This window comes from Staurois parvus, unplaced genomic scaffold, assembly GCF_062004578.1.
Source record: "Staurois parvus isolate SC_StPar_1 unplaced genomic scaffold, SC_StPar_1.0 ptg000048l, whole genome shotgun sequence".
Classification (NCBI taxonomy): Eukaryota; Metazoa; Chordata; class Amphibia; order Anura; family Ranidae; genus Staurois; species Staurois parvus.
The window spans coordinates 8,265,855-8,278,117 of NW_028317844.1; the positions used below are offsets into that span (position 1 = coordinate 8,265,855).

A 12,263-nucleotide genomic window follows, 5' to 3' on the forward strand; every position below is an offset into this window, starting at 1 on the left:
GTCAAATGTGTTCCTACGCATGTTAACAAACAATATTCCATCCATAATCCTCATGTAGACAAATAGCTGTTCTCATATTCTTATTAGAAAGGGGTTAAATGTGTTAGGCATTTTTAACCATGATATTCCACCCGTAATCCCCATATAGAAAAATAACTATAACCATACTCTTTGGAGAAACAATTAAATGATAGTCCTTGGTTTGTGTATGTGCAATCATCCACCCATAACCCTCAAGTAGAAAAATAATTATTTCTATATTATTATAATTAGAAAGAGGTCAAATGTGTTCCTAAACATATTTAACCATGATATTCTACCCATAATCTCCATGTAAAAAATAAATATACCCATAATCTTTTCAGAAATAGGTAAATATGATCCTTGGCATGTGTATCCACAATAATCCACCCATAATCCCCATGTAGAAAAATAGCTATTCTCATTTTCTTATAAAAAAAAAAGTGAAACATGCTCCTAGGCATGTTTAAACATGATATTCCACCCATAATCCCCATGTAGAAAAATGACTATACCCATACTCTTTGTAGAAACAATTAAATGATGGTTCTTGCTTTGTGTATGTGCAATCATCCACCCATAATCCCCATGAAGAAAAATAACTATTTGCATTTGCTTATCTGAAATAGGTTGAGTTACCATGATAAACAAAATAAATAAATAAATATGGTCCTTGGCATGTGTATACACCATAATAAACCCATAATCCCCATGTAGAAAAATAGCTCTTCTCATGTTCTTATCAGAAAGATTTCAAATGTGTTCCTAGTCATGTTCGACCATGATATTCCACCCATAATCCCCATATAGAAAAATAACTATACCCATACTCTTTGGAGAAACAATTAAATGATAGTCCTTGGTTTGTGTATGTGCAATCATCCACCCATAATCCCCATGAAAAAAACTAATTATTCCTATATTATTATCAGAAAGAGGTCAAATGTGTTCCTAAACATAATTAATTAAATAATTAAATTTGGGCATATATACTGCTGGTTTGGCGTCCCCCTATGCAAGCCCAGGACCCTTTGATAACGTGCACTGCACGAAACGCGTCAGGGGGGCTGCATTATCTGGACGTCTGACCACCGCTGGTGGTCATCCTTTACAGTATCTGGTCAGTGTTCTATTCTATTTTACTGCTTTGTATTCATTTTCATGCTGCATCTTCAATAAACCTAGCTCATACGGTATTACACTATGTGGTGTCCCTTATTGGGCTCTCTTCTATGAGAGTCCCCACTTGCAGAATCTGCCTTAAAAGGGGACCCCGGATGGTGATATGCCTGAGATGCGCTTATGAAATTTGAAGCACATACCCAAGGGACGATCTGGAAGGTGTAGGATTCTATCTCTATCTTGGCAACGGATGATCGTTTTCTGATATTACAGGATAAAACCCACATGCGTTTTTTTGACGCACTTCTGGTGAGTGCGTAATTCTTACCTCAGAGTCACCGTGTGCTGCACAGAATCTTATCCCACGCACCTATTAGGATCGTTTGGATCCCCACTTCTGATTTATTTTAAGACTATTATTCATCTCATCTAACTTCACCGCAGTGTGATTTGATATTGGCACTTTTGTGTTTTATATGTTATTATAGCGCTGCACCTTATATATGGTCTTTATATATATATGTTTATGTGTTCCTAAACATGTTTAACCATGATATTCTACCAATAATCTCCATGTAAAAAAATAACTATACCTATAATCTTTTCAGAAATAGGAAAATATGATCCTTGGCATGTGCATCCACAATAATCCACCCATAATCCCCATGTAGAAAAATAGCTATTCTCAAATTCTTATCAGAAAGGGGTGAAATGTGTTCCTAGGCATGTTTAACCATGATATTCCCCCATAAACCCCATGTAGAAAAATAACTAGACCCATGATCTTTTCAGAAATAGATGAAATATGATCCTTGGCATGTTTATCCACAAAAACGCACCCATAATCCCCACGTAGAAAAATAATTATATGCATTTGCTTATCTGAAATAGGTTGAGTTACCATGATAAACAAAATAAATAAATAAATATGGTCCTTGGCATGTGTATACACCATAATAAACCCATAATCCCCATGTAGAAAAATAGCTCTTCTCATGTTCTTATCAGAAAGATTTCAAATGTGTTCCTAAACATGTTCAACCATGATATTCCACCCATAATCCCCATATAGAAAAATAACTATACCCATACTCTTTGGAGAAACAATTTAATGATGGTCCTTGGTTTGTGTATGTGCAATCATCCACCCATAATCCCCATGTAGAAAACTAATTATTCCTATATTATTATCAGAAAGAGGTCAAATGTGTTCCTAAACATGTTAAACCATGATATTCTACCCATAATCTCCATGTAAAAAAATAACTATACCCATAATCTTTTCAGAAATAGGAAAATATGATCCTTGGCATGTGTATCCACAAAAATCCACCTATAATCCCCATGTAGAAAAATAGCCATTCTCAAATTCTTATCAGAAAGGGGTGAAATGTGTTCCTAGGCATGTTTAACCATGATATTCCCCCATAATCCCCATGTAGAAAAATAACTAGACCCATAATCTTTTCAGAAATAGATGAAATATGATCCTTGGCATGTTTATCCACAAAAACGCACCCATAATTCCCACATAGAAAAATAGTTATTTGCATCTGCTTATCTGAAATAGGTCGAGTTACCATGATAAACAAAATAAATAAATAAATATGGTCCTTGGCATGTGTATACACCATAATAAACCCATAATCCCCATGTAGAAAAATAGCTCTTCTCATGTTGTTATCAGAAAGATTTCAAATGTGTTCCTAGACATGTTCGACCATGATATTCCACCCATAATCCCCATATAGAAAAATAACTATTCTAATATTTTTATCAGAAAGGGGTCAAATTTTTTCCTAGGCATGGTAAAAAACAATATTCCACCCATAATCCCCATGTAGAAAAATAGCTAATCTCATATTCTTATCAGAAAGGTGTGAAATGTGTTCCTAGGCATGTTTAACAATGATATCCCCCCATAATCCCCATGTAGAAAAAGAATTATGCCCAAAATCTTTTCAGAAATAGATGAAATATGATCCTTGGCATGTGTATCCACAAAAATGCACCCATAATCACCACGTAGAAAAATGAATATATGCATTTGTTTATCTGAAAGGTTAAGAGTTACCATGATATGCCCCCCATAATCCCCATATAGAAAAGTAATTCTACCCATAAAAAGGTATAATTTAATTTGTATGAGATGTGTAACCATTATATTCCAGCTATAATCCCCATGCAGATCAATAATAACCAAATTGTTATCAGAAATGCATTAATGGTTTACTTGGCATTTGTAATTTTTAATTGTTCATTTTTTTCATCTTAATTTTTTAAAGATTCCTAATAAAACAGTTCAAAATGTAGTGCTTTACACATACATGTACTGTATGAAATGAGTAAATCTATTCCTATTAATATATTGAGTAATGTTTCCATTATTTCTGTATAATTTACTATGATGCCATTTTCCAGCTGCACATATATCAGTGAAGAGCTAAATATTAGCCACTACTACCTGCAACATAGTATCAAGCAGTGCAGAAAACAAAAACAGATTTTGAGGAACAACAAAGTCATTCCCATGTATGTGTGTAAAATATACTGACACCTAAGGAGAGTGTTGAGTATTGCAGCCAATAATCCCATCATCCCAATATGCAGACCGCACTCCTCACGGGTACACTATTGTGGTGCCACACTAGTCAGCCCATACAATTACAACACATGAATCCCGCTTGACACTGTGGTAACACGACAGGCTCTGCATACAATTATAATATACTAGCAATGTCCCATGATACTAGACTGTCGTGGTACTACATTATAGACACGCCTCTGGCATACTCCATTCAGCAATACACTGCCCAGCAGGCAGCCAATCCTCGTCCCCTGTCCCTTTTTGATGACGTACCCGGTGTAGCGGAGACTCTGACAGGCTGGCTGGGGTTGGTCGTCACTAGGAAGCGCCGGCAGCTGTTCAGGCCGATAGGAGGTGCCGGTTGTAAAACGAGTTCAGTGTGTGTGTGGGACAGATCGCTTTGTCTTCTCAGCCAATGGATATCATGCAGCAGCCGCCAACCTTCCGCTATCCGGAGGCCTTTCGTGATGACAGTGTGGTGAGTGCAGGCTGAGGCTGCCTGGCCATCCTTCACAGTGACAGCAAATCGCTTTGTCATGTGTCTCATCAACATGGAGGATGTCATATCTGTGTACATAGAGTGCACCTGTACCTTCCACACCGGGCCACCCCTGCTGACTGCATGGGGTGTACAGCCTGCTCAGCATTTATATTGTGTTTGTCCTGGAGGCCACAGTAACAGAGAGAGACTATGACACAGCCAGAGGCTTACATCCCTCACCTTCTACTCATGTCATTTACAGCATTGCTACAGACAAAACTTGCATCTACTTTTTAAGTAGAATAGGAAAGCAATAAAATCATCTTCAGTTTTTTATGTCACATTCAGATGATCTTCCTTCACTTCCTGCCCTGTAGGCAGGTGTCCCCATTGGAAGATTTACCCCATATTCCTTTTCTGGTGACAATTCAGAATGTTGCCTTTTCACTCACTTTCAGTCCTGCTGATGACAGCGGACACCAGGACAAATATAGAGCATGACTCTTCCCACTAACTACAACATGTAGTGCATGGGTTGATAAATCCCAGGTGCCAGGTCGTCATGATGACTTGAAATTACGTCTTGGCGCCTGGGCTTCTGTCAGACGTCCACTCACTTTCAGTCCTGGTCATGGCAGCGGACACCAGGACAAATATAGAGCATGACTCTTCCCAATAACTACAACATGTAGTGCATGGGTTGATAAATCCCAGGTGCCAGGTCGTCATGGTGACTTGAAAATACATCTTGGCGCCTGGGCTTCTGTCAGACGTCCACTCACTTTCAGTGCTGGTGATGACAGCGGACACCAGGACAAATATAGAGCATGATTCTTCCCATTAACTACAACATGTTGTGCATAGGTTGATAAATCCCAGGTGCCAGGTCATCATGGTGACTAGAAATCATGTCTCGACGCCTGGGCTTCTGTCAAACATCCACTCACTTTCAGCCCCCCGGTCACATCAAAGCTGATTTTGAAATCATGCGACTTACAGTGAAGTCGCACAATTTCAAAATCGGGTGACCTGTCGATTTCAGTTGCGATTTGAAAGACATCTGACACAGATGTCTATAAAAATCGCAACAAAAGTAGTGCATGTACTAATTTAGAAATCGGTGTGGCTCCAACCAAGTCGGAACCACACTGATATGGACGCTCTAATAGCAAACAATAGGGTGCGACTTGGCATACGATTTGCAAGTCCGGGTGTTAGTCATGGTGATGAAAACCATCACCAGGACAAATACAGAGCATGATTCTTTCCACTAAATACAACATGTAGTGCATGGATTGATAAATCCCAGGTGCCATGTCGCTATGGTGACTAAAAATTACGTCTTGGCGTCTGGATTTCTGTCAGCCATCCACTCACTTTAAGTCCTGGGGATGACAACAGTCACCAGGATAAATATAGAGCATGATTCTTCCCACTAACTACAACATGTAGTGCAGGGATCAGTAAATCACAGGCGCCAGGTCACCATGGCGACTAGAAATTACATCTTGGCACCTGGGCTTCTGTCAGCCGTTCATTCACTTTTAGTCCTGGTGATGACAACGGTCACCAGAACAAATATAGAGCATGATTCTTCCCACTAGCTACAAGTAGTGCATGGGTTGATAAATCCCAGGTCGGGATGGTGATTAGAAATTACGTCTTGTCGCCTGGGCTTCTGTCAGCCATCCACTCACTTTCAGTCCTTTTGATGACAACAGTCATCAAGACAAATATAGAGCATGATTCTGCCCTCTAACTACAACATGTAGTGCAGGGATCAGTAAATCCCAAGCGCCAGGTCACTATGGTGACTAGAAATTACATCTTGGCACCTGGGCTTCTGTCAGCCGTCCACTCACTTTCAGTCTTGGTGATGACAACGGTCACCAGAACAATTATAGGGCATGATTCTTACCACTAACTACAACATGTAGTGCATGGATTGATAAATCCCAGGTGCCAGGTCACCATGGCGAATATAAATTACGTCTTGGCACCTGGGCTTCTCTCAGCCATCCGCATCCTCTTCCCACTTGCCAACCATGCTATAGTTGAAAAACCGCTACAGCATGATCGTTAAATTCTGGGAGGGCATCTTTTGATGTCCTCCCAGATCCGCGCACGCCCCCCGTGTCCTTCGCAGATTGAGGTAAAAGGCCAATCACAGCGGCCCTTTACCATGTGATCAGCTATGTCCATTCACAGCTGATCACATGTAAACAAATATCGGTTATCGTCATTTCCTTTCCTCAGCGCTGTCACAGTGTGAGGAAAGTAAAGTCGATAACCAGCTATCCTGTGACAGGGGACATATACACTGCTAATCAGGGCACTGATCATCAGTGCAGCCCCATCAGTTCCACATATCGGTGTCTATCAGTGCCACCTTACTAGTGCAGCATATCATTGTCCATCAGTGCTGTCTGTCAGTCAATTCCTCTCAATACCGCCTTATCTGTGAAGAAGAAAATTGTTTGCAAAATTTTATAACAGAAATGAAAAATGTTTTTTTTAAATTTTCAGTCTTTTTTCGTTTGTTTAGCAAAAAATTTTAAAAACCCAATGGTAAATACCACCAAAAATTCATATTGGTACAGTGTTGCATGACAGCCCAATTATCAATCAACTTGAAAAGCTAAAAATTGGTTGGGGCAGGAAGGGAGTGAAATCAGTGAGCGCTCAAATGCTATTGCACTGAAAGGTAACCAGATAAAACCTCAGTAAACATATAAAATCAAAGTGCAGCGCTAAAATTAAAATAAACTTATGTCCATTAAACTGGATATGTATGAATAAAATGAAGATAAATAGTTCATAAAGTAACAGTCCGTGCTAAGGTGTCAATCACAGTTGTGAGTGGTTTTAATATTCAGTGATGTGCTCAAAGATGTGGTAAGAATACGCACTCACCAGATGCTTATTGTAAATATTATTATTATTATTATTATACAGTATTTATAAAGCGCCAATAGTTTGCTCAGCGCTGTACATTACAAAGGGGGACAGAACATGTGACAGAACAATACCAATACAATGTGATACACGAGGGGTTCGAGGGCCCTGCTCTTTCGAGCTTACAATCTAGGAGGGAGGGGATGGTGGCACAGGAGGAGATAGCTGTGGGGGATGGAGTGGTAGGAAGAGTGGAGGAGGTCGGCAAGTTAGCAGGGGGTGGGGTAGGCTTCCCTGAAGAGATGGGTTTTCAGGGTGCGCCTAAAGGAGAGGAGAGTAGGTGATAATCTGATGGGTTGGGGCAGGGAGTTCCAGAGGATGGGTGACACCCTGGAGAAGTCCTGGAGGCGGGCATGGGAGGAGGAGACCAGGGAACTAGAGAGAAGGAGGTCTTGTGAGGAGCGGAGTGTGCGTGCTGGGCGGTACTTGGATATTAGGTCAGTGATGTAGTTCGAGGCAGTATGGTGGACAGCTTTGTACGTCAGTGTTAGGATTTTGAATTTGATCCGTTGCGCAATCGGAAGCCAGTGGAGGGATTGGCAGAGGGGGGTGGCGGAGATGGAGCGGTTGGAAAGGTGAATGAGTCTGGCAGCCGTATTCAGGATCGACTGAAGCGGGGATAGCCAGCAGCGAGGCAGGCCAGTGAGGAGGGAGTTGCAGTAGTCGAGTCGTGATATGATGAGAGAGTGGATGAGCTGTTTAGTGGTTTCTGGGGTTAGGAACGTGCGGATTTTGGCGATGTTGCGGAGGTGGAGTCTGCATGAGTTTGTTAAAGATTGGACTTGGGGCTGGAAGGATAGGTTGGAGTCCAGAATGACACCCAGTACTCTGGCCTGCAGGGCGGGTTTGATGGTAGCGTTGTTGGATGTGACGGAGAAATCAATGGGGGGTGGTGTCCGGGCTGGGGGGAAGACAAGAAACTCGGTTTTGGAGAGGTTCAATTTAAGGAAGTGGAGCGACATCCAGTCTATGTCGTTCAGTAGGTGTGTGATTCGGGCTGAGACCAAGGGGGTGAGGTGGGGGGTTGAGAGATAGATTTGTGTGTCGTCGGCATAGAGGTGGTAGTTGAAGCCGTGAGAGTGTATGAGTTGGCCAAGGGAGGAGGTATAGATGGAGAAGAGAAGGGGCCCAAGGACAGAGCCTTGAGGGACCCCAACAGAGAGGGGGAGTGAGGGGGAGGTGGTAGCATTATAGGTAACGCTGAAGGAGCATTGTGACAGGTAGGATGAGAGCCAGGAGAGAGCAGAATCTCTGAGGCCGAGGGAGTGTAGTTTTTTTAGGAGGAGGGGGTGGTCGACTGTGTCAAAGGCCGCAGAGAGGTCAAGGAGTAGGAGCACTGAATAGTGGCCATTAGCTTTGGCGGTTAGCAGGTCGTTGGAGAGTTTGAGTAAGGCAGTTTCGGTGGAGTGTAGGGGACGGAAGCCGGACTGTAGGGGATCGAGGAGGTTGTTGTCGTTGAGGTGTGAGCATAGGCGGGTGTAGACTAGGCGCTCGAGGAGTTTAGATTTAAATGGGAGCAGGGAGATGGGTCTGAGGTTGTTGTGGTCATTGGGGTCCAGGGAGGGCTTTTTAAGTATGGGGGTGATGTGTGCATGTTTCAGAGGGGAGGGGAAAGTGCCTGAGGAGAGGGAGAGATTGAAGATGTGGGTGAGGGAGCATAGGATGGAGGAGGAGGAAGGTCGTAGGAGTTGTGAGGGGATAGGGTCGAGGGGGCAGGTGGTGAGGTGGGCATCAGAGAGGATCTTGGAGACTTCCTCGATGGTAGTAAGGTCAAAGGTGCGGAGTGTGGGGGGAGCTTCAGTATGAGGAATGTAGGGTGGGGTGGAAGAGGAGGTCAGAGCAGTGGTGGGGCCGTGGGAGAGGGGTGATGAGGGGGTAGCAGAGTGAGGGTGAAGGGGGTTGGAGAGAGTTTGAGCAGCGACGAAGTCCCTGCGGGTTATGTCGAGGGGGAGGGGGGATAAGGGGGTAGCTGTGTGAGAGGGGACGGTTTGAGAGGGTGTGTGAGTTGCGGCAATGTCCTTGCGAATTGTGTCAATCTTGTTTTTGAAGTGATTGGCAATCTCAAGGGCAGTGAGTGAGGTGCTGGGTGGAGGTGGGGGTGGAGAGAGTAGAGAGTTGAAGGCAGAGAAGAGTCGGCGAGGATTGGAGGAGAGTTCCTTGATGAGGGTCAAGAAGTAGGCCTGTTTGGCAGCATGGAGGGAGGAGGTGTAGGTGTGGAAGGCAGATTTGTAGCGGGTGAAGGCTTGTTGGGATTAGGTTTTGCGCCATAGTCGCTCCAGGGCACGACTTTGTCGTTTGAGGGTTTTGGTGTGATCAGTCTGCCAGGGCTGGAGCGGTCGGGGTCTGATGTTGCGTGTGGTTAAAGGCGCTAGTGAGTCAAGGGCTGTTGAGAGCGCATTGTTTAGGCGGTCAAAGCCAAGTCAGGGCAGGACAGGGGGAGGATGCGGTCATGGAGTTGATCAGCTGCGGAGTGGAGGGAGGCAGGGTTAAGGTTGCGGAGGTTACGGCTGGTAGTAGTGTGACATTTGGAGGGGTAGGCGTTGGAGGACGAGGAGATAGAGAAGGTGATCAGGTTGTGGTCAGAGAGAGGGAAGGGGGTGTTAGTGAGGTTGTGGGGAGCGCAGCGGTTGGAGAAGACAAGGTCCAGGATATTTCCGTCGGAGTGGGTGGTGGATTGTATGCACTGTGCAAGTGCAAAGGAGGAGGTTAAGTGGAGGAGACGGGCTGTGTCCGGGTTGTCGAGGTTGACAGGGATGTTGAAATCCCCAAGGATGATAGTGGGTAGCTCAGAGGAGAGGAAGAAGGGTAGCCAGGAGGAGAAGTCATCCAGGAAGCGGGGTGTGGATCCAGGAGGCCGGTATATCACAGCAATCTTCAGGGGGGTTGGGGAGAATAGTCGGACGCAGTGGGCCTCGAAGGAGGAGAAGGATAGGGAGGGGGGGTTTGGGAGGAGAAGGATAGGGAGGGGGGGTTTGGGAGGACTCGGAAGGTGCTCTGCGGTGACAGGAGCAGACCAACCCCACCACCTTTGCGACCGTTAGGCCTGGGTGAGTGGGTCCAGGTGAGACCTCCGTAGGAGAGTGCAGCAGGGGAGGTAAAGTCAGTGGGCTGGATCCAGGTTTCTGTGATCGCTAGGAGGTTGAGGGAGCGGGAAGCAAAGAGGTCGTGGATGGCGGTAAGCTTGTTGCACACCGATCGGGCGTTCAGGAGTGCACATGAAAATGGGGGGGAGATTTTAGGGAGCAGGGGGACAGATACTAAGTTGTGGGGGTTGCAGTAGGACGTGGAGGCGGGAGGGTGTTGAGCGGGTGAGGGAGGTGGAGGGCCAGGATTCGGGGAGATGTCCCCCGCGGCTAGGAGGAGGAGAAGGGTGAGAAAGGTGGCATGGGAGCGGGATGTGCAGGAGCGTGAGAAACTACTAGTGGAGGTGTTGGGGTCAGTGGGAGAGTGGAGTAATAGGAGGAGGTGGTGGTGGGTGCCATAGAGGGGCGAAGGAAGCAGTGAGGACACAATATACAATTGTTTGGGAGGGGCAGAGGGATATAGTGAATGGATTTTGGGAACGGAGGAGAGGAAAATGAGAAGGAGGAGTGGAAGAGGCATTTTGGGGAGGTGAAGAGAGCAATAGTAGGTAGATGATAGCAGTGAGGGGGAGATGTACAGGTTGTGGGGTGGAGCAGAGGGGTAAAGAAATGAGATTTGGGAACAGAGGATAGTAATATGATAAGGAGAAGAGGGGGCGTATTGTATAAAAGGTACACAGAGTGGGTCTCAGACATGTAAGAGGTTTCCCAGGGTGTTTGCTTGCAGTCTTCCAGCATGCAGTAGAGCTTCTTGTTGTTGTGTCTTCCTGCTGCTTAAGTTCAACTGCTGTGTTTAACTGCTTCTTCTATGCACTCCTTCTAAGCCACACTCAATCTGAAGCAGCACCCCCATCAGAGATCTCCCCCATGAGCTGATCTAAATTTATAGGGAGATGCTCAAATGAGCATTCAACTCCACCCCAATTAGAAGCTGATAAGGATCACATGAATAGTGGGGGATGATTCTCAGGAAACAGACGACAATCGTAAAACGGGTGCAGCTAGAGGTGAGCACTGGTCAACATACACAAATATAAATACACCATTTGTTCTGAATATAGCAGGAGTCAATGCGTTTTGGAGTTAAGAGTGGAGGTAGGAGAAAGGTGCATTTACCCAGGAGGAAGGCATGTAATATATGTAATCAGAGGTCCCCTTTAAGGATAGATGAGGTAAGCCAGGTATGGAATATCTTCCCTCTAGATGGTATACAGCACAGCGGGTAATTCCTGGGTGATAAAGGAATTCGTCCTGCCAGAGGTCCCCTTTAAGGATGGATGGGTGTTTGCAGCCTGGGATGGAAACTCCCTCCTCTGGATCCTGTGATGAACTACAGCTATCTCCCGGGATAGGGCTCTGGAGAGCTGATCAACAGCTGTGGGTCAGCAGAGAAATCTCCAGAGTCGTGTCGTGGCCAGCAAGTTTCTTCTACAGGTCCATCCTCTCCGAAGTGTCTCTACAGATCCCAGAAGACTACGGGACCATTCAGGAAGCGCAGCGCTACTCGCGCATGCGCAGTGGTCACCCGGCTGTTAAGCCGCAAGTTGTCACAGCTGGGTGCCCACACTGAAGATGCTGGCGCCTGGAACACCAGACGGCTGGTAAAATGGGCTGTGGGGAGGACACAGCTGGATCGTGGGACAGGTGAGTGGCTGTTTTTTAAAAGTCAGCAGCTACAGTTCTTTTTTTTTTGTTTTTTTACAGTGGAGTGGAACTCCGCTTTAACTGTAAATGAAGGAAGTATTTCTTGTCACTCTGGCATGCATGGAGGTACCCACATTGTAAGTTCAGTTGCACTCTGTAAGGGCATTTGCTCCAGAGCTTAGGAAATGTGGTAAAGCTCTGCTGACTTCCATTATTCAATCGTGTGTGTTGTTGTTTTGTTTTTTATTATTATTTTCCTTGTATGTGATTGGGTATTCTTTGCAAAGTGAAGCTTCACCTCATTTACTAAGCTTTGAGTTATGCCCTTGCAGAGTGCAACTGAACTTGCAAAGTGCACAGTCTATTTGCC

The 12,263-nt window shown here is 44.9% G+C and overlaps 1 protein-coding gene across 1 annotated transcript in view; it reads left to right on the top strand.

The window, feature by feature from the left end:
- The first annotated feature begins 4,041 nt into the window (after positions 1-4,041).
- The window catches only part of PREP (prolyl endopeptidase), a 170,056-nt gene continuing 161,834 nt past the window's right edge, over positions 4,042-12,263 (top strand). The window contains exon 1 of the mRNA XM_089665074.1: positions 4,042-4,208. Within this exon, the coding sequence (XP_089521200.1) occupies positions 4,146-4,208 (63 nt within the window). The 5' untranslated portion in view covers positions 4,042-4,145. The remainder of the gene's footprint in view (positions 4,209-12,263) is intronic.